Source organism: Dermatophagoides pteronyssinus, unplaced genomic scaffold (assembly GCF_027571235.1).
Source record: "Dermatophagoides pteronyssinus isolate colony J.1.1.1.1 unplaced genomic scaffold, Derpt_VIB-CSIC_2022.12 sq0011, whole genome shotgun sequence".
NCBI classification, from domain to species: domain Eukaryota; kingdom Metazoa; phylum Arthropoda; class Arachnida; order Sarcoptiformes; family Pyroglyphidae; genus Dermatophagoides; species Dermatophagoides pteronyssinus.
In genome coordinates this window covers 689,339-712,045 of record NW_027461535.1, presented here as the reverse complement: position 1 = coordinate 712,045, position 22,707 = coordinate 689,339, and the positions used below count along the sequence as shown (strand labels likewise).

The following is a 22,707-nucleotide window of genomic DNA, read 5'->3' as shown; positions in this document are numbered from 1 at the left end:
AAACGAAAAATTGGTCGACCAAGAAAAAAATTACATCATAAAACAATACTTAAATCAAAACGAACAACAACAACGGCAAAAAATCCTCAACAATCGAAACGAACAACAACAAATTCTCGATTAAGATCAACAAAATGATGGTGGTGGTGGTTAACACGATAATAATCAATCAGGGATCTCGAATTTCTTTTTTTTATTCAACGATTTTTTCTTTCTTTTCTTTTTTTTTTTTTTTTTTGTATTTCTATGAGGAAATTTGTCTTAATTTTTCTTCTTGTTTCGGTGATGATGATTGAAATAAATGAAAATTTTCTTGATCATATTTATCATATTCTAAATCATATGCACGTTTACCATATTCAAATCGAATATTACCAATGGTTAGACCGAAAATTCTACGAAACGCATCCAATTCGGCCATACGTTTTGCAATCGATAATGATTCACCCGAAGATTGTCCTAATAATTTTTCATCATTTTTCGAATAAATTCCAACAACATAGCAGGATTCAATTGTATCGATAGCACTTTGTCGTAATATTCTTGATTCACATTTTAGATTAGGATTTTGATTTTGTAGAAAAATTTCTAAATTTAAATCCATTTGATCTATACGCCATATTTCTAATGGATCACGTCCATTTAAATATGTACAAATGAAATCGATGATAAAATTTTGTGCACGTTTCTCGCCACCACCGTTGGTTTGAATTAATGCACCAACAATACTTGAAACAGTATCGGCCAATGTTTGTTCATTTGGTGGAAATTCTGAACATAATACCAGATCTAATTTGAAAAAAAGATATTTTTAGAAAAAATGATGACCATTGTCAATCGAAATAAACAAGAATCTTACCAGTACAACCAATCCATTTAGAAATATCTTGCATTACTGTTTTGGACATTAAATAATCGACTAATGATTGTATACATTCTTCGGGTGCTTGTCGTAAATGATATCGAAGATATTTGGATAAAAATTTTCTCATGAATATAGAACCCGATTGAATAAATTCCGAATTATCTTCCAATTGATGTGAAACATTTTGTACACCTAAACTTTCTTGTTTTGATTTTTGTTCATTAACATATGATCGATGTGTAAATAAACGAATTAAAATATCATTATTTAATTGTGGTTCTTGTAATCGTTGTGCAAATGCATATAATTCGGATCCAAAATCCCAATCTTGCCATTCAGATCGTGCACGTAATCGTTCGGGTTTTGCATCAAAACTACGTTTTCGCCAATACATTTTTCGTAATAATTTTTCATTTGCTAATTTCATTCCTCTTTTCTGAATCATTGTTTGATTCAATGAATTTTGTTGATTAAACATTGTTGTTTTTGATGAACATTTTGATGGTAAAATCATTGAATGATAATGATTCGATATTGTTGCGCGAATAATTTTCTGATTTAAATTAATTATTAATCGATTCATGATTGAAAGATTTTTGAAAACAAAAAGATTTCAACAGCCAAACCACATGATCATTTCATTCAAAAAAAAAGAAAAAAAAGAATCTTTTCCATATCGACATGACTGGATCCTAAATGCTCATAACAGCCGAATATTGAAAATTGCTTTTTCATTGTGTGTGTCGTGTGTTTGGTCGTTCACATGTTAAAATCCTTTCAAAATTCGAAAGAAAAATCTCAAAAATCTTCAAAGAAAAAATGGAAAAATTTCATTTCTATAAATTGAATAAAATTCATCGTGATGATATACGATCGTTGATAACATATCAAAATCCCAGTGATGGTTGTCAAAAATTAATGACAATTTCACGTGATTCTGAAGCGAAAATCTTTTCACTTGATTCAGAGTAAGAGTTTTTGGTTACAAATTTTTTAAATTCTTTGAATTTTTATAATCCTTTTTTCCCATTGCAAACGCAGCGGTTTCATTGATTTCGATGTCGACTATACATTCTATTTGCCGACACAAATTTCAACCGTATGTGTTATTGATCGTTCCGATCTACCAGAAGTTTTATTCATATTCGGTTGTTTGAATGGACATCAATATGTATTTCATGGTTTCGAACAGAATGCATCGCAATGTATTACGTTGCATCAAAACAATGGTAACGTTGATGATTTTTTCCATTCGAAAATTGAAATTTTTCTTTCTGATTGATGTTTTTCTCCCCACCACCATTCACCACCGTAGTCTGCATAATACGCGCGGATTCAACACAAACACGTATAGCCAGCGGTTCATGGGATCATACGGCCATCGTATTCAAGCTAGATCAGCAAAATAAACTGATAAAATTAATGAAAATTAATGGCCATCAAGAATCGGTAATGGATTTACAATTTATTCGATCGGATTTATTACTTACCGCATCATCGGATCGTACGATTGTTTTATGGAATTTAAATAATGTTTTAGACGCTGTTGTACAACAACAACAACTGTTTCAAGGACATGAAGATTGTGTTCGTGGTTTAATGCTTAGTAAACATGAAGATGGTTTTTATTCAATTTCAAATGATCAAACTATTCGTTATTGGAATCTAACCAGTGGTCAATGTGAACGTATTTATATTGGACATGAACATTTTATATTCAATATTAATCGTTTAACAAAAGAATATTTTTTAACTTGTGGTGAAAATAATTCGGTTATAATTTGGAATGAAAAACAATTAACACCATGGCAATCGTTGAAAATACCAGCCGTTACAGTATGGTCAGTAATAGCATCATCATCAAATGTTTTCTATACGGCTGGTAGTGATGGAATTCTTTACCTGTTTACTAATCAAAAAGATCATCAATCAGATGAACAAAATCAAACAATTTTTGATGAAATGTTAGTAAAACAAACAAAAATCCCATTTACATCGGTACAGCATTTAAAATTATATGAAGAAAATTCATTGATTTCAATACCACCAAAAAAAGATAATGAACGACGATTAATACGTTCAATGTTAGATAATACTATATTGGTTTATGAATGGAATCAATCATGGAAACCAATTGGTCATGTACCTGATTATAATCAACAAGAATTTGATTATTCAACTGGTCGTATACCATATAATGATGAATTTTTTGATGAAGTTTTCAATGTAAAATTGAATGAAAAAAATTATAAATTACCATTTAATCGTGATCAAGATCCATGGATTGTTTCGCAAAAATTTATCGAGCAAAATCATCTTGATTATGGTACATTAACATCATTAGTACAATGTATTGTTAATTATGCAAGTTATAAACCGAAAAAATTAGCTGATAATACCGGTGGTTTATATCCAATTTATGAATTTAAATTATGGCCATCATTAAAAAATATTGATGCATTTCGAAAAAAATTTGAAGAATTTAACGGTACCATTTCGGATGAAAATTTACGTTTATCACAGGAATATCTTCAACTGACAAGTACACAAATACAAAATCCTGAAACAATTTGTGATGAATTATGTTTAGCATTTCGTAAATTAATTCATTGGCCAAAAAACATACGATTTATCGTTTATGATCTGCTGCGGATATTATTGACAAACAAATATTTTAATACATATTTTCTTCATGAAATGGAATCGAATGAATTTAAACCGGAATCAGAATTTTTTCATTCAATAATACGTTGTGGTTTGGATAATGATGGTGGTTCGAATCTATCCACACAACTGACATCATTACGTGTTTTGGCCAATCTATTTGGTTCGGTACATGGTGCTGAATTTGCATATAAAAATTTCAACTATATTCAAACAAATCTAATTAAATGGTCGGATTTAATAATGAATATTAATGTACATACAGCATATGCATCAATATGGTTTAATTTTAGCGTTCTGTTGGCTGATCAGAAAAAGCGACAAAATTTTCATTTGAAAAATATGATTATGGAACAAATACAAAAACATAATGAATTAATAGTGGAAACGGAACAATATAAATCAATTGAAAATGATTATCATTTAGTAATCGTAATAATGATGAATACATTTGGAAATTTAATACAATCAAAATTTAATTCACAAATTGCTGATCAACATTTACATTGTTTACAACAAAAATATTTAAAACGTTTTCAAAAAGATAATTCCGAAATTCGTTATTGTTTAAGACAAATTGAAATGATTTTTGATCAATATTCGCAATGAATTATAGAATTCGAATGATTTTTGGGGAAGCGCCAAAAAAAAAACATCTATTTCCACCATCGGTTGGTCATCCAAGTCGAAATATTTTCTCTGTGTGTGTATCGAATTTCTATTTTTAATTTTGTTTTTGGTTATTTTTAATTTTCGAAAATTTCCGCTTCGAATATTTTTTCTCCCTTGATTTATAAATAAAAACTCGTAAAAAAAATCTCTTTTTTTGTTTTGTTTTTTGAGCGTTTTTGGTGAGTAAAATTCACGAACAATAATAATAATTTTCGCGATTCATAATTCGAAAACAAACCGTTCGTTCACTTTTTCCATATTTGGGAACGAAAACAAACAATTTTTTTTGGTCAAAAAAAAAACGAAATACAGCCAGCTAGCTACTTTCACTGCCAGATACTTCATTATCGGTAAGTCGTTTTTTTTTGAATTGAAGATTTTTATAATCAAGTAAAATCAATGGATAGAATGATTTTTGCTTCCTTGCGAACAAAAAAAAACAAAATACAAAACATTCGAATTCGAATGTTAACATTTTCAATGTCATACAATTTAGAAAAATGAAGGTGAACTTTGATGATTTATATGATAATTTACCACATACGATGATCATGATGCAATTGAATTAACTAATTGTTTTTTGCTGTGGGGCCAGTTTAGCTTGTGTGAACACATCAAATTTCGAATTGAATTGAATTGAATTGATGTTCAAGGTCATCGAACGTTATCCTGTTCGATGATGAAAAAAAATGTGATTTATAAAAACTCTGTTTGATTTTCTTTTTTCTTCTTCTATTCATTTTAGTGAGACTCAACGACAACGACACATCCTCGTCTCATAAGGTTTGAAACTGTTTGTCCGAATTTGGAAAATTTTAACGTAAAAAATGTCTCAACGTTCTGTACGTTCCGTATCATCGATAACAACCGAACCACCAAGCAAAATTGATGATGGTATTAACAGTACATTCGAAGATATTATTGCCGAATATAAAAGTAGTCAAGAATCGACAAAATTTCAAAATAATAATAATAATTTTTCTATTGATAATGATGATTATGATGATGGTGGAAATTCATCTCAAGATCGGCCAAACGAATCGATGGATTGTAATAATGGTTGTGATGTAGATGTTGCTACAGCTACTGATGATGATACTCAATCGGATCGATTGATTGAATTTTTATGTTTAACTGGTCGTTTAAAAACACTTCCACGTCGTGGTTGGATATTGAATAATCGTTGTATAAAAAATCCTGAACCAATTGCCGGCCATATGTATCGAATGGCTATAATGTCAATGTTGTTCGATGATGGTGATGATTCGACTAATTCGACCAATTCCAACAACAACAACAACAACGATAATTCAATGGAACCAACAAAATCGACAACCAAACTAAATGCTGGTAAAATGATACAATTATCATTGATACATGATATGGCTGAATGTATTGTTGGTGATATAACACCAATGGATGGTATTGATGCGGATGAAAAACATCGTAATGAATTGATTGCAATGGAAAAATTAGGTTAGTTTGTTTGATTGATTGGTAAAATTATTTCTTACTTTCTTTATTTATTTTTTTCAAAAATAGCATCATTATTACCACCGAAACAATCAAAACGTTTAATTGAATTATATCGTGAATATGAATCACATAAATCACCTGAATCATTAATTGTAAAAGAATTAGATCGTTTTGATATTTGTTTACAAGCATTTCAATATGAACGACAAGAATATTTTAATCAACAAAAACGTATAATACGTTTTGATAAATTTTTTCAAATTGCATTGGAACATGTTCATCATCCATTATTACGAAAAATGGTTGAACGTTTATGTCGGGAACGTGATCGTTTTTGGATTGAAGAAATTGTTGCCGATATTAATAATCATAAAGCTGCTGCTGAAGCATTGATTGCCGCACAACAAGATAATCTTCCTGTTGATATATTTACAAATGTTTATCCAAATGGTTTAACGCAACAACAAATGATGAACATTATAAACAGCGATCAGAATAATAACAAATAATACCTCAAATTTCCTCTGTCGTCGTTTAGGCAATTTTCTTTTCTTCTTTCTGTTTTTTTGTTTTTTTTTTTCAATTCTCAAAATATGAAACACACACACACAACACTTTTACAATTTTGCAATTACATAGCCTGATATATATACAAAAAAATCACATTTTTACATTTTGTTTAGTTTTCTAAAATTAACCAATTCATTGATAATCATAATCATACCCCTTTCTTTTTTTCGTTTGTTTGTTTTTTGTACGAAACTGAACGTAATAATAATTAAAAAAATTGCAATCTTTTTTCGCAAATTTGACTAATTTAATTTGAATCTTTTTGGCCGCTTTTTTTTTTAGTTAAGTATTCGCAATTTCATTTATCGCATTGCATCTCTCTCTTGATAGCGATGTCCATTTGTCTGCGTGAAGCTCTGGTTATATAGGAGGTTTTTTCCCCTCCCCAGATAACCTTTTTGTTCGTTGTTGTTGTTTGTTTGTTTGTTGCAGGGTTACAAACAACGTTTTCATCTTTCCAGCAACCAAAAAGATTGTATATCGATGATGAAATGCTGTTGATTAATGACAATGACGATAACCGGATGATGATGATGATGATCCACAATCAATCAATCAATCAATAACCAAAAATAATGACGAAATGGAAATTTCTTCTTTTTTTTCAAAATGTTAATGGTTCAACCATGGATGGATCGCGCGCGCACATTGCCATCAGAAAAAAATGACCACTAAAATTTTGTCGTCACTTTTCGTGCATACACGATATAATCATTCAACTTTGATATTTAAAATCGAATGATTCTTTTTTGCCATTCATTTTCATATATAGTGAAAGAGAAAGTTTAATTTTTTCGTTTTGTTTTGGTTTTTGGTTGCCGTTATTTTTGTTGTTTGTTTTTTTTTCTGTCATTATATAATCATCGTTGAATGAATGAATGAATGAATGATTATCATTCTTCACCCCCCATACTTTCCCCCTTTTTCCTCGCAATGATAATATCGTCCAGTTTTCGTTTCTGGTGAAGTTTTTTTTCTCTCATTGTGTTTGTGTGTGTATATTTCCTTTCTTCAAAACGTAATTCGAATGGAATTCATATTTTCTGTTTTTCGAATGTTTGAGTCAAGTCAAATTGTTCAGTGTTCCAGCACAAAAAAACATTGTTCCAAAACATTGTGTCTCATTTGTTGTTCCAGTCTCTGTATAGCAAAATTGCTATATAAAAATGAATGAATGTTTCATGTAACTAAACCACCACTATGTTTCATTGATCCAACAATGTATTACTCATTCTTTCATCGTCTTAAAATGAAATGATAAGTGTGAAAACAGAGAGAGAGAGTGAGGAAAAAAAATCCCAATCGTATTTCATTCAAGAAAATATATCAATCAATCGATAAACAAACGAAAACAAAAACAAAAAAAGGTAAAAATAATCCTTGAGCAACGATGTAACTTTTTTTTTTTTTATTCAAACCAAAAATAGAATATTTAAATGTGTGTCAATTTTTTCAATTCTACAATGTTTTTCGTCACCCAATCAACCAACCAGCTCAACACTGTTCTTTTTCTAATTTGTTTTTTGATTGATTTGATCGAATAAAATTACTGCTGTCATCATCATTATCATCAACCGAAGAAGAAGAAGCCAGCCAGCCAGTCAACCAAATGATTCCCATTTTTGCAATGATGAGATAATCGAGGTAAACACGCTCTCTTCATTATTATTGAATGCTGTTATCTTTGTTGTTGTTAAAAGTCTGAATCTCTCTTTTTGGATTCAGCGAATAAATTGAAGTGGTATGACTGATGTGGTAACGAAGAAGAAAAAAGTTGAAAGTCAAGATTTTTTCCTCTTCGTTCGTTCGTTCAAGATTTCCATTATCTTTTTTTTTCGTATTTGATGTTCGATTTGAGCAATTTGTGTTTTGTGTGTGTTGAGTTTGAGTTTAAATTGTGTGTGTGTGTGGTTTTATGCTTCCATACCTGAAGCATCATTAAAATAATCATCATCCGCAACAACATCTACCTCTCTGTACACCTTTTAAATCAAACAAACAAGTTTTTTTTTTTTTTGTTTTTTGGCCATCCATTACTCGATCACTGAATTTGTGAGCCATCCAAATTCTGTTTTTTGATTTTTGGTTTTTGCTGAAAAGTATTATCATCACTTTGATTCCAAAGAATTGATTTTTCTCAATTGATTCCAAAAAGATTTCCTTTTCTTTTAAAAATTATCTCAATGAAAACATCAATGGTTAATTAATGGACCACTATCCATCGATGATTGTTTCTTCATTATTAAGTGAATCCAAAAAATGCGAATTCTTCAACTGCGACGATTTGTTTCTCTCTCTCTCTCTCTCTCTATATATATGTGAAAACAAAAGTGGACAACAACAACAACAAAAATTTTTGGATGTAACATGGTGCAATATACTTGATATGTTTTGTAAAGTAAAAAATGACAACTGAACATCAAGAGAGAGAAATCAATAAAGAAATGGAAACATCATCATCGTCGTCGTCGTCGTGGCCGCATCTTATTTCTCATTATCATCATCATTAGTGATATGAACATACTTTCTCTTCGTCTCTGTGTATGTGTTTTTTTGATTTTTTTTTTATCTTCAAAATCCACCAAAAGAGAGAGAGAGAGAGAGAGAGAAGATAATTGATGATCAAATTATTATTGTTGTTGTGTTCAACAAAGAGGTTGGCTGATTCAGCCAAATGGTAAATTGTAAATGAAAAATTGATTGCTTTCGATCATCACCCAATCCATTTGACAACGGAGAAAACATTCGAAAACAAAAACGTTCGAAAACGAAAAACTAACCACCAACCACCACTACCACTACGAACATCGTAGAGATAATCATCATCATCAATTTCTTTAGGTTTTCATCAACTGAAAAACAAAACAAAACAAACAAACAACAAATTTTCTCTTAATCATTTTTTTAGTTTGTTTATTTTGTTTTTTTGTTTCTTAATTGATTAATGAAAAAAATTCTTCAAAAAAATTTCAACCGAAATTTATCTGATAAAGAAGAAATTCTTTGAGCAAACAACAACATTATTCAACCAACCAACCAAACGACGAAAAAAATGATGTAATTTTTTGTTTGGTTTTGTATAGTGCACCAGTGTTTCTGTTCGTCGTGTGTGTGTGTTTATTGTACCTAAACAATCATCATCAGATTTCGCCATTTGCAAAAATCAAAAAAAACAAAACAAAACAAAAAGCGGATAGCTTTTTTTTTCATATCCATCATCCTGTTGGCGTTGGTGATTTTGTTGTTTGTTTTTCTGTTTGTTTGTTTGTTTGGTTGAATAATCTCGATCGCTCAACAATAGTGTTTTCCTGCAAAATAATTAGCAGCGAAAAAAAAAAATATTCAAAGATGGCAACATCATCATCTTCGACAACAGCAACAACAACGATAAATTCAAATTCGAATGGATGTTCATCAACAACAATAAAACCATTCGTTCGAATTGTTGAACAACCAGCTAAATGTGCAATTCGATTTCGTTATGAATGTGAAGGTAGATCGGCTGGTTCAATACCCGGTGTTAATGCAACACCGGAAAACAAAACATTTCCGACGATAAAAGTTTTCAATTATCAAGGAAAAGCTGTTGTTGTTGTTTCTTGTGTTACAAAAGAATCACCATATCGTCCACATCCACATAATCTTGTGGGTAAAGAAGGATGTAAAAAAGGTGTCTGTACATTGGTTATTGATAATAATCCCGATATGATATGTACATTTACATCATTAGGTATACAATGTGTTAAAAGAAATAAAATTGAAGAAAGTTTAAAATTAAGAGAAATGATTAAAGTTGATCCATTTCGAAGTAAGTTCTTTTCCTCTTATTTTGTCACTGATGATGATCAATAATTTTTTTTTCTTTAAATTTTCAGCTGGATTTGCACATCGAACACAAGCATCATCAATAGATCTCAATTGTTTACGATTATGTTTTCAGGTATTTATTGAAGGACCGGAAAAAGGAAAATTTACTGTACAATTACCACCAGTTGTTTCCGATGCTATTTATGATAAAAGTAAGCGAATTGTTTGTTTCTTTTAAACTTTCAAATATTTCAACAAAAAACTAAACTTACCGTTTGTTCTGTTTTTTTATTTGTTTTGTAAACATTTTACAGAAGCAATGGCTGAATTAATTATTGTAAAATTATCACATTATTCAGCACCATGTACTGGTGGTAAAGAAATAATATTATTATGTGATCGTGTTGCCAAAGATGATATACAAGTTAGATTTGTACAAGAAAATCAACAACAACAATCTGGAATAATATGGGAAGCATATGGTGATTTTTTAGCCAATGATGTTCATAAACAGGTTGCCATTTCATTACGTACACCAAAATATTTTGATGAAACAATTTCACAACCAGTTACGGTTAATATACAATTACGACGACCATCCGATGGTTGTTTATCATTACCACGATCATTTCAAATTACACCAAGAGAATTAGATCCAGATGGTTTAGTTAGAAAACGACATAAACGTTTAAAAGAAGAAAATTATGATCTTTTACAAGAATATATTCAATTAGCTTCCAGGCAACAACAACAACAACAATCATCATCACCACAACATCAACCATCATCATCATCATCAAAATTATCATTAGCAACTGCAACAACAACATCGACTCAAAATGCTGGTCAAATTCTAATCAAAAGAGAAATGTCACCAGTTCCGATACAATCGATTACAAGTGGTTCATCACCTCGTAATTCCTCATCATTATATTCGACGACGACTATCAATAATAATAACAACAATGTAAATTCATCATCAACAACAAACGAACAACAATTTCAATTTATTCAACATTCATCATCACCACAATATGTTATGGTAAATAAGATAATAAGAAAGGGATAATAACCATCTAATCTTATTCTTTTTTTTAGTCTGATTCATCGATGAGTCCATCACAACAACAACAACAACAATCTCAATATCAATATGATCCAAATCAAATAATACCATTATCAGGATATACCTCATCACCATCAAATTCATCATATGAATCAACACCGATAATTCATCATCATCTACATCATCAACAACAACAACAATCATCATCAATGGCCTATGCATTGGCAACAGCAGCAGCAGCTATGGTCAATAATAATGGTGGTGGTGTAAATCAATCAAGACAATCACCATCAATTATTCATCAACAATCATCAACTCAATATCATCAACAACAACAACAAAGATCATCACCAAATCCATCACAAGGATCATATTTATCATCACCAAATCATTCACCATCAACAACAGCAACGAATCAACAACAGAATCAACAACAAGAAATACCAAATGAAGTTATGGAACGTTTTGATTCACTTGATATTGATTCATCAGAATTAATACCAGATTTAGATTTTAATTCGAATACAATGCTTTCATTAATGATGGATACATCATCTGGTTTATCATTAAATTTATCCGATAGTTTTAATGATATAACCAATAATAATAATAATGGTTCGAATATTTTGATGAATGGTATTAATAATCAAACAACAACAACAAATAATACAGGAATGATTGATTCCTTATCAACAGTGAATCGAAATAAATTGAAATTGAATATTCTTCATCAGAATATGAACAACAACACCACCAACAATACAGCATTGGATACACCAATTATCGAAATGATAATGAATAATAATAATACGGATGATACATATTCGAATAATAACAACAATCAACAACAACAATTGTTTTCCACATTAGATTTGGATAATAATAATCATATAACACATTTGAATTGAATTTTTTGATTCGAATCAAGGAAACAGAAAATACTCTCAACCAAAAAAAAAAATGAATTATAAACCTTATCGATTTCGAACGTTTTTTCTTAAATGAAACCAAAATTCTGTCACACACACAAACGAGATAGAGATTCAGAATAGATGATCTTTTTGGCTAATATTTTTCTCTTTAAATTACTCAAAATGAAAAATTTGACATAATATTTTTCTTGATACATCACCGGAAGAAAACAAACAAACTTTGCTCTATCTTTTTTCACTCATTTTTGTTTTTTAATTTTGTAGATTTTCAATACTTTTTTTTTTGTTGTTGTCGTTTTGTTCTGTTGTTTGCATAATAATAATTTTTGATTAAAAACAAGAAATTTTTTGTTTTTATCTCGAAGTCGATGTTTTTGTTGATAATTTCCACCAAAAATGGTCAATCCATTTTGCATACACAAACACATTCCACAAACTTGAATGCCATCTATCGATATTGATTATTGATTACAATTTTTTTTTTCAAAATTTCAATTTCAAAAAAATACATTAAAAAATTTGTATCTCTTTTGATAATAATTGTTCCATAATTGTATTTTTAACAGCTTGAAATACAATTTTTATATTACCAGTATCAGTGGCACAGGTAAAATGTGTATAAACAACATGACGACGAAATTGTTCAGAATCTTGTTCATAAAACATTCGTAATATAAAATCGGCAGCTATTTCAACATTTCGAACATTTAGATTATCTTCTTCATTGAAAATTTTTACAGTCGAATAAGTGGGGAAAAAATCTTCCAAACGATTCGGACCATAAAGAATTTTCTCTTCAAATAAATCATATTTATTTAGAAATAAAACCACTGATGTATCACGAAACCATCGTGATTGTATGATTGTTTTGAATAATGCTTTACTTTCAGCCAATTTATTTATCGGTTTTTGCCAATCTTTAATGGTGGCTCTACCTTGATCGTCGTTCAAATATCGATGTTGTTGATGATGTAACCAATTGAAATTAGCTGCCGCAGTTGGTTCCCAAAATATCTGATCAAATTCACTTAATGCAACAATATAAATGATTGTCGTTACTGATTCAAAACAATGTATCCATTTTCTTCGTTCGGTACGTTGTCCACCAACATCAACTAACATAAAATTTACTGAATCAATTTCAAAATTATATTCATTTATACCATTGGTTGGAATTCGTACATGTAGAATATCTTGAACAGTTGGTACATATGAATCGCTTAGGATTTCATTCAAACGTTCCATATAATAGGTGGATGAATCAAGTAAATCATATTGATTACGTTTCTGTAAACATCGGCCAACACCAGGATCATTCCAAAATCGATTAAACAGATCCAGTAATTGGGATGGTAAACGATTTTGTATCATTTGTATAATCAATTGATATGATCGAAGACTTTGTAATCGTCGACTATTTTCATCCACATCATCATTATCATTAACATTGATATTATTTTCCAAACGATTTCGATTCGATGAATTATTATTCAACCATTGATGCCATGTTTCAACATAATTATAATTATATGTTCCTGATAAAGATTTTTTTAAATCATCAATAATTTTCGAATCTTCATATTGAATATTTAATAATTGCATTGCATGATTAATCGTTAAGATTGTTGTTAGAAGATTTTGATGAATTTTCGATACATATTCCATACGTTCGGCTACAGTTTCATAACCATGCTCGTGTATAATACGCATCTGTCGAATGAATGTACTTTTGCCTGTTTTTACAAAAATTTCAAAAAAAAAAAAAATGAAAATGAAAATTTACATTTGAAATTTGAGTAAACTTACCCGATTCACCGGTACCAAGTAATAATAATTTTAAATTTCTACGTAACATACGTTTTTCTTTACGTAGTTCATGTTCAATTTTTTGATTAATTTTACGTTGTAAACGTCGCTCTTCCGATAGTAAACAATATGAATTTAAACGATTTAATAAAAATTGTCGAGAATAATGTTGTTGTTGTTGTTGATTATTATTATCATTTGTATTTGTAATGGATAATACATTCGAATTTGATGATGAACGACGAAAATCATTATTTTTATCATCATCATCATTATCATTATCAGCGGTTATAGGAGAAATTCGAGCAAAAAATTGTTGTAAAAACATTCTGTACATTCTTCGAGAATTTTTTTCCGGAATTCAACCAAATCATTTGGTTGCCAATCGATGAATGATGATGGCCAGAAAAAAACCAACCAACCAACCAATACTTTATCTATAATCATCGCTGATCATGATCAGAATTTTATAACATTTTTTACTTTGTTTGTTTGTTTTCATTATCGCGATTATTATTATTATTTTCAACATTTTTATGATAGTCTTTTTTTTTCCGTCGTAGAATCGTCGTCGTAACATATTGAAATTGGGCAAAACTTGTGATAAAATAATAACAATTTTTTATGAACCCAATTTTTGAATGTCATAAAATTTCAGGATTAGATTAGTTTTTTCCTCGGTTGATTCTGATGGTTTTTGATCACTCGAACAAATCAATAGTCAAACATTTTGACAGATCAAAATCATAAAATCAAAAATAAACAATTTTTTTTTGTTTTTGTTGCAAATTGATTCGAATAAGAAGAAAAAAATGGAGATTCGATAGTGATGATGAATAATATCGATGGGAAAGAATCGATTGTAAACATTTTTTTGTTTTCCTGATTCCCCCATATAATCGAATGAATTTTTTTTTTACGAGGGAAAAAAAATTTCCCAAGTTTTTTTTTGTCTAAAAATAGAAATAGAATATACAAGGGGAAAGAAATCAAAGTGTACGTCGTCATAATTGATTTTTTGTTTCAAAAATAGATCAAAAACAACAACAACATCAGACGATGACCTAAACAAATGTTTGATCGGAAATTTAACATTTTGAAATGTGAATTATTAGACATTTGAAATTGAAATTGATGTTTTTTTTTCTTCTTTAAAGTGCAATCGATTTGTTTGTGTTTGAAAAAAAGCAGCCGTCAATCTTGTGATTTTCATCAATGAATTGAATCGCTAAATCTGGTTTAAAATTTCAAACTTTAAAATGAATTTTTCTGTTATTGACTTGCCACACACCATTTAGCGTCTGGATGAAAGAAATTGAAAACGAAAAGAACAAGAAAACGGAAAATTTCCGGATAAACAAACCGATTGTTTTCGACATAATCAATGAATTTTTTTGAGTTTTATAAACAAAGAATGTTTGCAAAAACAGAAAATCAATTAGATTTCTTTAAAAGATTGCAACTTTGTGATCGATTCAAATAGCAAAGAAGATTTTCCGAAGATTTTTTTTTTTTTTGATATAAAAACAAAGATCAAAATGTTTTTTTGCTCAATCTTTCTACGAATTCGAATCGAACGTTTTTCATTGAATTTTTTTTCCAACAAAAATATCATCATGTTATTATTATTGGCCATGTCAATGTTGAAAAATACTGGACCAAGATCTAAATTTTGCAATCCAAAATGCAACAACAACAATATTGGATTGCAAAGAAAAAATTATCAAAATTTTAAAATTCAAAACGACTATTGCCACATTGTTGATCATCATTGTGTGCCAACAGTGTTTAACACGTGTGTTTTTTTTCTCTGTTGTCGCATTTGATAATTTGATTTTTAAAAGAATCTTTTTTTTTTATTTTTTATAGAAAACATGGCCAAACTCGAACGAAAAATTTTTCCATCACCAGATAATAATCAAAATAATAAAACGAAAAGTAAAAATAATGGTCGTATCATAAAGAATAAAGTGGCGAAAAAAAAGCAACAAAAATTTCGAACCGAAAAAAATGATTCCATCAACAACAACAACAACAACGATAATAGCAATGATGCTATAGTTTTGGAACCTGTTCGACAATCCGATGATATACCATTATCATTAGTATGTTGATTATTTTCAATCCTTTTACTCAATTAATTGATTACTTTTTTCCATTTCTTTCATTGAAACAAAAAAAATATTAGAATACCAAATGGATAAACAAACAACGTGTTTTAGTACTTGCATCACGTGGTATTACATATCGTGATCGTCATTTAATGAACAATTTGAAAGCATTAATGCCACATTCAAAATCCGAACCAAAAATGGAAACAAAAGATCCGAATTTAGTTTTGAATGAAATATGTGAAATACGTAATTGTAACAAATGTATATTTTTTGAAAATCGTAAACGTAAAGATTTATATATGTGGTTTGCAAATATACCGAATGGTCCTACGGCAAAATTTCTTGTCGAAAATATTCATACAATGGAAGAATTGCGAATGACTGGTAATTGTTTAAAATCATCACGGCCATTTTTATCATTCGATCCAAAATTTGAATCCGAACCATATTTGACATTGTTACGTGAATTATTTACACAGATTTTCGGCACACCAAAATCACATCCAAAAAGTCAACCATTTTTTGATCATGTATTTACATTCACTTTACTTGATCATCGTATTTGGTTTCGTAATTATCAAATTTTAGATGAAAAAGGATCATTAGCTGAAATTGGACCAAGATTTTGTTTGAATTTAATCAAAATATTTGATGGATCATTTATGGGACGTGTACTTTATTCAAATCCACATTATATTTCGCCAAATAAACATCGTATTTTAATTAAACAGGCTGCTGCCGATAAATATCGTCAACGGTTAGAATCAAAACAACAACGACAATTAATTAAACCGGCTAATCATGAAACATATGCCGATCTTGATCAATATGATGATGTTTTTGAAACTATTCGGCCGGAAGATGCAATCGGTCCGGAAAAAGCTATTTTTCAACGTAAAAAATAATGATGATAAAATTTTTTTTAATGATGATTTTTTTTTTTTGCAAATTAAAATTTTAAAGAAACAATGAACAAATGTGTTAATTAATGAATGAATGTTAGAATCAAATATTTGTTTTGTTTATCAGGAATCAAATATGGTTGGTTTTTTGTTTGAGAAAAACAAGTTAACGAAGAAAGTTTTTTTTTGTTGAAAAATATTGATCATTTAACGAGCATCTCTTGCCAAACAACATGCTGCAAATATTAATACCAATTGTACAAGAATAGCAATAATACCGGTTGCTGTTGAACTACCAAGATAACCGGTAAGATTTTCGAATTTTGATTTACAACCATCTTCCATTCTTGCTCCAGCTGGACATAATTCATTTGGATCATTACCTTCATTCCATTTACCACAACAACTTGCCAATACACCATCTTTATAATCTTGGCTACCATTCCAACCACAACATTTTAATTTGGATTGAATTTCTTGTAAAACTACTGTTGTTTTAGTATTGTTATTCATTTCGTTGATTGCCTTAAGGATTCCATTTTTGATTTTATCATCAATCTAAAATGGGATGATTATTAAAAAAAAAATTGAGCTATTTTTTTTTTTTTTGTAGAAAAACTTACATTATCATTGGATTTAATCGAACGAACCACAACATATATTTCGGCAGCAATCAATGCAATCAATAAAAATCCATACTATTTTGATGATTTTGGATCAAATTAAAAATATTGATTAATAATTTTGATAAAGAAAATTACAATCAAAAATTAATTTACCAAATTTAACATTGCCGAAATTTCACAACAAGAACCAAAAAAACCTAATGCAGCAATCAATATGATAACAATACCGACAGCTAATATTACCCATGATATTGATTTAAAATTAATATCGGCCAAATTGAATGCACCATCAGCTTTATTACTTAGATCGGTTAAATGATAACCAACATAGGTTACAACACCCCCTAGAACCTAAATACAAAAAAAAATTTCGTTAAAAGAAATGAAAAATTTCTTCAACAACAAAAAACACAAATTTACCAAAAAAACACAATTGACAATGATCAAGGCCAATTTGATTATACTTGAACCACAAGTTTGAGCCATTTTTTCTGTTGTTTGCTGTTTGTCACTTTGAATTTATGAAATTAAAATTGATTCAATAAGTGATCAGTTCAGTAGTAAAAACACTAATGATGATGATTATGATTATTATGATGAATGTAGGCGAGTGTCGTCGTCGTCAAACAATTATTGACTATGATGTTGTTGTTGTCGTCGTTATTGTTGACAATATTTTTATTTTTATATTTCAAATCTGCAAGAGAGGATTAAAACGTTTTTGTAGCTAAATTCACTTTGAGAGGAGCTTAGAGGAGAAGATTTCACTTCAATGATGATGATGATGTTTTTTCTGTTTTTCTGCTTGCTCACTCACTTTTATCGATATTAAATATGGAGAAAGAAGATGTACGGAAGGGAACAAAAAAAATTGCTTATTTTTCGTTGTTGTTATCAGGTAACAGATATTATCATTATTACATCTCTATGTCTGTTTGTGTTTGTCGCGATAAAACACACATACATAAAGTGAATATTATACAACGTTTTTTTTCTTCTTTTTCTTGTTCTTGTTGTTGTTGTTGAAAACGCAATTTCAATTTTCATTTACGATTTTAATCTTTGAGAAGGCGTTTCAATGTAGTCGAAGAGAGACAGAGAGGGATTTGTAGATATGGATTGAGTTTCTATTTCGGTTATTGTTGTTGTTGTTTAATGTTCTTATCATTTGTAGCCATCGACATCATCATCCACATATACATGAGATGTTTCATCATTTTTGATTTCGGTTGTTTGTTTGTTTTTTTTTCTTCTCGATCGAAAATGACGTATTTAGATATGGTTGGTTAGTCATTGTTGATTGGTTGGTAACAACCGCCACCACCATTGTTTGGTAATCATTTTGTTGTTTCAATTTTTGTGTCAAGTAACCAAGAAGTTTCTCCCTGGAAAGAAAGAAAGAAAAAACTGTAATCATTGTTTTTCGATTATTTTAGGTGATAATAATAACAATTTTTTCTTGTTGAAATCAATGAAATTTTTGTGACGAGAAATATGTTAAAAATCTCCACAAAAAAAATTATTCAATTGGTTTGGATTGTTTCAATCAATCGAATCAAATCAAATCAATCAAAAGTTGTCGTAGTAACATTGAGTGTTTGACATTCGTTCGTTTCGTTTGTTTTTTGTTTTTTTGTTACAATCAATTTGCAATTAATAGCCATGACAATCATGATGATGATGATGATTAATGAGATCCAAACAAAAGCAAAAAAAATTTAGGAAATTTAAAAATATTCAAAAAACATTTTTTGATTAATTTGCGGGCGTTTCATCGTCAGCATCCACATCAATCATATAGCAAAAAAAGGGTTTTTTTTCGTTGTTGTTGTTTTGCAAAGTCGAGAAAAACAAACAAAATTTTGCTTTTTGCTTTTTGCTGATATGATTGTTTCCTCCGTTGATGGTGGTGGTTGTGTTTGACATAAGGCGTTACATCAACAACCAAAACAAAACAAACATTCGATCCAGGCGTCTATTTCGATCGTTATTCGAATCTTTGTTTGTTTGTTTTCGACACACATGTGTGTGAAAATAGAACATTAATCGACATTGAGTTTTGGAATTAGTCATATTTTATGGTTTTTAATGACAGGTAAATTAAATTAGATAAGAAAAAAATATAGAGCATCATCATGATGATATCATCACTTTAATTATTGCGATTTAAGTTTTACAATCTTAACAACAACAACATTTTTAAGATATGAATCATATTTTGGTGTTTTGTTTTTTTGTTTTGGAACAGAAAAACCTATTTAGATAACAAATGGTACCAACAAGTGGAAATAGAATTCGAATTCGAATTCTTTAATGAATTTTGTTCAGAATTTTTCTTAATGGAAAAAACTTTGATTGAATTTTGATTTTGAATTCAAAAGAAAAATTCAATCATTTTTTTTCTTTGATTTACGAAATGAGATTACAATTAAATAGAAAATTTTGTCGTAATCTACAACGAAATATTTTTCAACGTAAAAATATTATGGTTGCCAATTCAATATGGATGGTTTGTTTGTTTGTTTGACAGAATATTCCTATTTCATTAATTTGATTTTGTTTTTCTTCCTTCTCCACTTTCCCCTCTCTCACAGATAATTCATTTCATTTTATTATCATCAACACTGGTTTCAAAATATACAATAACAGTACATTCGATTCAAACATTTGAATTTCTAATGAATGATCCACAAAAAGCAATTGAAATGTTTTACAAAGAATCATCATTAGAAAATTTTCATATTTATCAATTATTCAATCAAATTATAACCTTATCATTATTTTATATTACAATCGGTTTTATTGGCCTGTTTGCCTATTTTCAATATCGTTCATTTGAATTATTACATCAATTTTGTTCAATAATATCGATAACGATAACAATCATTTTGATTAATAATATATTAACTGAACAATTTTATCTACAACGTCGTTTTGTAACATCAATAGGTTATGCAATCATTGGTCATAATAGTAGAAGTTCACATGTATCATATTGGTTACAAATGATACAACATCTATTGAATTGTTGTGGTTTTAATCGACCGGAAAAACATTTTTTTTGGAAACAAATACCAATAACATGTTGTAAAACATTGGATCAGGCAAAAATTAAAAGTTGGAATGCAAATCGATTATCATTTTGTTCAATGTCATCATCAAATTTAGATTATATAAAATCTAAATTAAAATTACCATGTAATCAATCTTATTATTACGTATTACTGCCATATCTGTTTACAACATATTTAATTATTAATTTTTTATTACAATTTATTATTGTACATCTTGTTTTTCGTATTTATTGTCGAAAATATTTATATTAAAAAAAAACTTTTAAAAAAACTTTTTACAAATAAAAACTAATCGATATTAGACGACTAATATCGATTATAACAATCGATTGTATAATGATTAATAAGATGATCATTATAACAATAATCGGTGATAATGCACATTGTCGTTCGAATGTTGACAGAATTCTTTTCGTTGCACACCATGAATCAAAATCCGTTCCTTTCAATAATGTATCATTATAATTATAATTTTTATTATTTATAATTGTTAAATTAAATTGATGATTAAAAAAATAACCGACCGAATGTAGTGAATGATCATATTGTTTTAATTGTTTACAACATGATAATGGTATTGAATCATTTGTATGACCGAAATTTTGATTTGATTGATTATTTTGTTCATATTCTTCCAATAGATAATACCAATCACAACAATTTAGCCATTGATTTGTATGATGAACGTAAACCATTAACCAACGATAATAATGTTGATTATTATTATAATTTTCATAGATAAATTTAATGGCCGAACCACTTGCAAACAGAATCCAATATTTGAAAAGAAAATATGTAAATACAAATAATGATATTATAAATATTAATAATAATGGTATTACAATCCAACGATAAATTTTCATTGCATTACGGCTATTATTATGGCTACGAAAACACATTGCAATCATACCGGTTATAAATATCATTAAACTTAATAGAACATTGGTTATAATCCATGAATCGAAAATTTTTATCTTTCGTGTTGAAAAACGATATTCCTTTAAATATTGATCAATATATTTATTTGGTAAATTATTTAGATCGGTAAACCAAAATTCAATTGTTTGTCTATCTAAATCATTTAGATTATCATAAAATGCTGCATGCCATAATACAAATATTATCAATGCAAGTATCTTTTGGTTGATGGTGGTGAAATGAGAAAGAATATTGATCAACTTTCAAAGGTCAATAACACTACTATTGACAACAAACTTACCAACAAAATCGATTGATTACAACAAAATGATTTAATTGCTTCAATTTCTTTTGGTTTCATATTACCATAATCAATCCAATTAAAATGTTCATTATCATCATCATCATTATAATCATCATAATCATCTTGTTGTTGTTGTTTATGTGTTGTAAATGATGATCTTTGTTGATAATTATTATTATTATGATTATGATGATGACGATGACGACGATGTTTACCAATATAAAATTTTCTTGGTAATGGAAACAAACGTTCACTTGAATTTAAGCTTGATATTGATGATCTAGATTTTGTTCTTATTAATGATGGTGTTATTGTTAATGATGGTTGACCAGATGCTAATGAATTTATTTTTATATTTAAACGTAAACTTGGTTCATCATTTATTATTTTCGGTGTTGATGATGTTGATGATGATGATGATGATTTTGATTTTGGTTGTTGTTGCTGCTGCTGTTGTTGTTGTTGTTGCTTTGGTGGTTGTTGTTGTTGTTGTGGTTGTACTTCCTTGTTAGCATTTTGCATCTTTTCCATTTCGAAACTTCGTTTTTCGTTTTTTCTTACTCCTTTTCAACAATTTTGAAATGATCAAAAAATTCAACGGATTTTATATTCGAGGAAACAAACAAAACAACGATTCGGGTTAAAATTTTCGTTAATTTCATTAAATAAAAATAAATAAAAATTTGCAAAAATTCGAGTGAAAAAAAACAAGATTTTTAAATTTTTTTTTTCTTTAAAATTTTATTTAGAAAATTATATTTGTGCGCATATAAACAACAACAACAACATAGTGAAAGGATGTAATATGTTAAATGGAATTATAAAGATTTAACCCGTTGTTGGTGTGGTGAGAGTGTTTTCAAATGAAAAAAAAAACATTTTGAAATTTGAAAAGAAAAAACATGATAAAC

General features: G+C 28.9%; 9 protein-coding genes across 13 annotated transcripts; 5 read left to right on the top strand and 4 right to left on the bottom strand.

Moving 5' to 3' along the window:
* Positions 1-226: 226 nt before the first annotated feature.
* On the bottom strand, positions 227-1,519 carry mRpL44 (mitochondrial ribosomal protein L44). Its single transcript, XM_027338600.2, has 2 exons — positions 860-1,519; positions 227-789 (listed from the first exon to the last, which is right to left on the bottom strand). Exons 1-2 carry the CDS (start codon positions 1,446-1,448, stop codon positions 245-247), a joined length of 1,134 nt encoding a protein of 377 aa, XP_027194401.2. The 5' UTR covers positions 1,449-1,519; the 3' UTR covers positions 227-244.
* A 65-nt stretch (positions 1,520-1,584) lies between these two features.
* On the top strand, positions 1,585-4,551 carry Plap (phospholipase A2 activator protein). The gene is made up of 4 exons (XM_075821518.1): positions 1,585-1,833; positions 1,907-2,094; positions 2,181-4,380; positions 4,514-4,551. The coding sequence occupies exons 1-3, from the start codon at positions 1,685-1,687 to the stop codon at positions 4,136-4,138; spliced, it is 2,295 nt and encodes a 764-aa protein (XP_075677633.1). The 5' UTR covers positions 1,585-1,684; the 3' UTR covers positions 4,139-4,380; positions 4,514-4,551.
* Positions 4,552-5,028: 477 nt separating this feature from the next.
* LOC113789104 (5'-deoxynucleotidase HDDC2-like) lies at positions 5,029-6,498 on the top strand. Its single transcript, XM_027338593.2, has 2 exons — positions 5,029-5,677; positions 5,744-6,498. Exons 1-2 carry the CDS (start codon positions 5,029-5,031, stop codon positions 6,184-6,186), a joined length of 1,092 nt encoding a protein of 363 aa, XP_027194394.2. The 3' UTR covers positions 6,187-6,498.
* Positions 6,499-7,171: 673 nt separating this feature from the next.
* Positions 7,172-12,416, top strand: LOC113789123 (uncharacterized). Its single transcript, XM_075821519.1, has 4 exons — positions 7,172-10,055; positions 10,123-10,266; positions 10,369-11,096; positions 11,153-12,416. Exons 1-4 carry the CDS (start codon positions 9,596-9,598, stop codon positions 12,026-12,028), a joined length of 2,208 nt encoding a protein of 735 aa, XP_075677634.1. The 5' UTR covers positions 7,172-9,595; the 3' UTR covers positions 12,029-12,416.
* Positions 12,417-12,499: 83 nt separating this feature from the next.
* LOC142645399 (guanine nucleotide-binding protein G(q) subunit alpha-like) lies at positions 12,500-14,631 on the bottom strand. Its single transcript, XM_075821522.1, has 2 exons — positions 13,859-14,631; positions 12,500-13,785 (listed from the first exon to the last, which is right to left on the bottom strand). Exons 1-2 carry the CDS (start codon positions 14,193-14,195, stop codon positions 12,563-12,565), a joined length of 1,560 nt encoding a protein of 519 aa, XP_075677637.1. The 5' UTR covers positions 14,196-14,631; the 3' UTR covers positions 12,500-12,562.
* An 830-nt stretch (positions 14,632-15,461) lies between these two features.
* LOC113799101 (ribosome biogenesis protein BRX1 homolog) lies at positions 15,462-16,904 on the top strand. 2 transcript variants are annotated; one of them, XM_027349686.2, is made up of 3 exons: positions 15,462-15,653; positions 15,728-15,963; positions 16,047-16,904. In XM_027349686.2, the coding sequence occupies exons 2-3, from the start codon at positions 15,733-15,735 to the stop codon at positions 16,875-16,877; spliced, it is 1,062 nt and encodes a 353-aa protein (XP_027205487.2). In that variant the 5' UTR covers positions 15,462-15,653; positions 15,728-15,732; the 3' UTR covers positions 16,878-16,904. The 2 variants fall into 2 exon arrangements, with proteins under 2 accessions (XP_027205487.2, XP_027205486.2); XM_027349685.2 differs by lacking the exon at positions 15,462-15,653 and having other exon boundaries at positions 15,660-15,963.
* LOC113799104 (CD151 antigen-like) lies at positions 16,875-18,245 on the bottom strand. Its single transcript, XM_027349690.2, has 4 exons — positions 17,921-18,245; positions 17,654-17,851; positions 17,498-17,572; positions 16,875-17,432 (listed from the first exon to the last, which is right to left on the bottom strand). The coding sequence occupies exons 1-4, from the start codon at positions 17,984-17,986 to the stop codon at positions 17,082-17,084; spliced, it is 690 nt and encodes a 229-aa protein (XP_027205491.1). The 5' UTR covers positions 17,987-18,245; the 3' UTR covers positions 16,875-17,081.
* Positions 18,003-22,456, bottom strand: LOC142645400 (uncharacterized). The gene is made up of 3 exons (XM_075821523.1): positions 21,794-22,456; positions 19,652-21,710; positions 18,003-18,885 (listed from the first exon to the last, which is right to left on the bottom strand). Exons 1-2 carry the CDS (start codon positions 22,325-22,327, stop codon positions 20,850-20,852), a joined length of 1,395 nt encoding a protein of 464 aa, XP_075677638.1. The 5' UTR covers positions 22,328-22,456; the 3' UTR covers positions 18,003-18,885; positions 19,652-20,849.
* On the top strand, positions 19,881-21,832 carry LOC142645401 (uncharacterized). Of its 4 annotated transcripts, none has more exons than XR_012846540.1 (4): positions 19,881-20,009; positions 20,095-21,148; positions 21,216-21,249; positions 21,313-21,832. XR_012846540.1 is itself a non-coding variant. In XM_075821525.1 (2 exons), exons 1-2 carry the CDS (start codon positions 19,917-19,919, stop codon positions 20,824-20,826), a joined length of 825 nt encoding a protein of 274 aa, XP_075677640.1. In that variant the 5' UTR covers positions 19,881-19,916; the 3' UTR covers positions 20,827-21,832. The 4 variants fall into 4 exon arrangements, 1 of the variants encoding a protein (XP_075677640.1); XR_012846539.1 differs by having other exon boundaries at positions 21,216-21,601; positions 21,660-21,832; XR_012846538.1 differs by having other exon boundaries at positions 21,216-21,832.
* Positions 22,457-22,707: the final 251 nt, after the last annotated feature.

Bases quoted from the DNA above. Each gene is read 5' to 3' on its own strand.
- LOC142645401 (XM_075821525.1), top strand. From the start codon at position 19,917: ATGAGATTACAATTAAATAGAAAATTTTGTCGTAATCTACAACGAAAT. The intron at 20,010-20,094 runs GTTTGTTTGTTT...CCTCTCTCACAG, and splicing joins TTGCCAATTCAATATGGATG to ATAATTCATTTCATTTTATT.
- mRpL44 (XM_027338600.2), bottom strand. From the start codon at position 1,448: ATGAATCGATTAATAATTAATTTAAATCAGAAAATTATTCGCGCAACA. The intron at 790-859 runs GTAAGATTCTTG...TTTTCAAATTAG, and splicing joins TAAATGGATTGGTTGTACTG to ATCTGGTATTATGTTCAGAA.
- LOC113799101 (XM_027349686.2), top strand. From the start codon at position 15,733: ATGGCCAAACTCGAACGAAAAATTTTTCCATCACCAGATAATAATCAA. The intron at 15,964-16,046 runs GTATGTTGATTA...AAAAAATATTAG, and splicing joins ATGATATACCATTATCATTA to AATACCAAATGGATAAACAA.
- LOC113799104 (XM_027349690.2), bottom strand. From the start codon at position 17,986: ATGGCTCAAACTTGTGGTTCAAGTATAATCAAATTGGCCTTGATCATT. The intron at 17,573-17,653 runs GTAAATTAATTT...TCATCAAAATAG, and splicing joins TTTCGGCAATGTTAAATTTG to TATGGATTTTTATTGATTGC. The intron at 17,433-17,497 runs GTAAGTTTTTCT...ATCCCATTTTAG, and splicing joins CGATTAAATCCAATGATAAT to ATTGATGATAAAATCAAAAA.
- LOC113789104 (XM_027338593.2), top strand. From the start codon at position 5,029: ATGTCTCAACGTTCTGTACGTTCCGTATCATCGATAACAACCGAACCA. The intron at 5,678-5,743 runs GTTAGTTTGTTT...TTTCAAAAATAG, and splicing joins GATTGCAATGGAAAAATTAG to CATCATTATTACCACCGAAA.
- LOC142645399 (XM_075821522.1), bottom strand. From the start codon at position 14,195: ATGTACAGAATGTTTTTACAACAATTTTTTGCTCGAATTTCTCCTATA. The intron at 13,786-13,858 runs GTAAGTTTACTC...TTGTAAAAACAG, and splicing joins ACTTGGTACCGGTGAATCGG to GCAAAAGTACATTCATTCGA.
- LOC142645400 (XM_075821523.1), bottom strand. From the start codon at position 22,327: ATGGAAAAGATGCAAAATGCTAACAAGGAAGTACAACCACAACAACAA. The intron at 21,711-21,793 runs GTAAGTTTGTTG...ATCAACCAAAAG, and splicing joins GTAATCAATCGATTTTGTTG to ATACTTGCATTGATAATATT.
- LOC113789123 (XM_075821519.1), top strand. From the start codon at position 9,596: ATGGCAACATCATCATCTTCGACAACAGCAACAACAACGATAAATTCA. The intron at 10,056-10,122 runs GTAAGTTCTTTT...TTAAATTTTCAG, and splicing joins TAAAGTTGATCCATTTCGAA to CTGGATTTGCACATCGAACA. The intron at 11,097-11,152 runs GTAAATAAGATA...TCTTTTTTTTAG, and splicing joins CATCACCACAATATGTTATG to TCTGATTCATCGATGAGTCC.
- Plap (XM_075821518.1), top strand. From the start codon at position 1,685: ATGGAAAAATTTCATTTCTATAAATTGAATAAAATTCATCGTGATGAT. The intron at 1,834-1,906 runs GTAAGAGTTTTT...TTGCAAACGCAG, and splicing joins ATCTTTTCACTTGATTCAGA to CGGTTTCATTGATTTCGATG. The intron at 2,095-2,180 runs GTAACGTTGATG...TCACCACCGTAG, and splicing joins TACGTTGCATCAAAACAATG to TCTGCATAATACGCGCGGAT.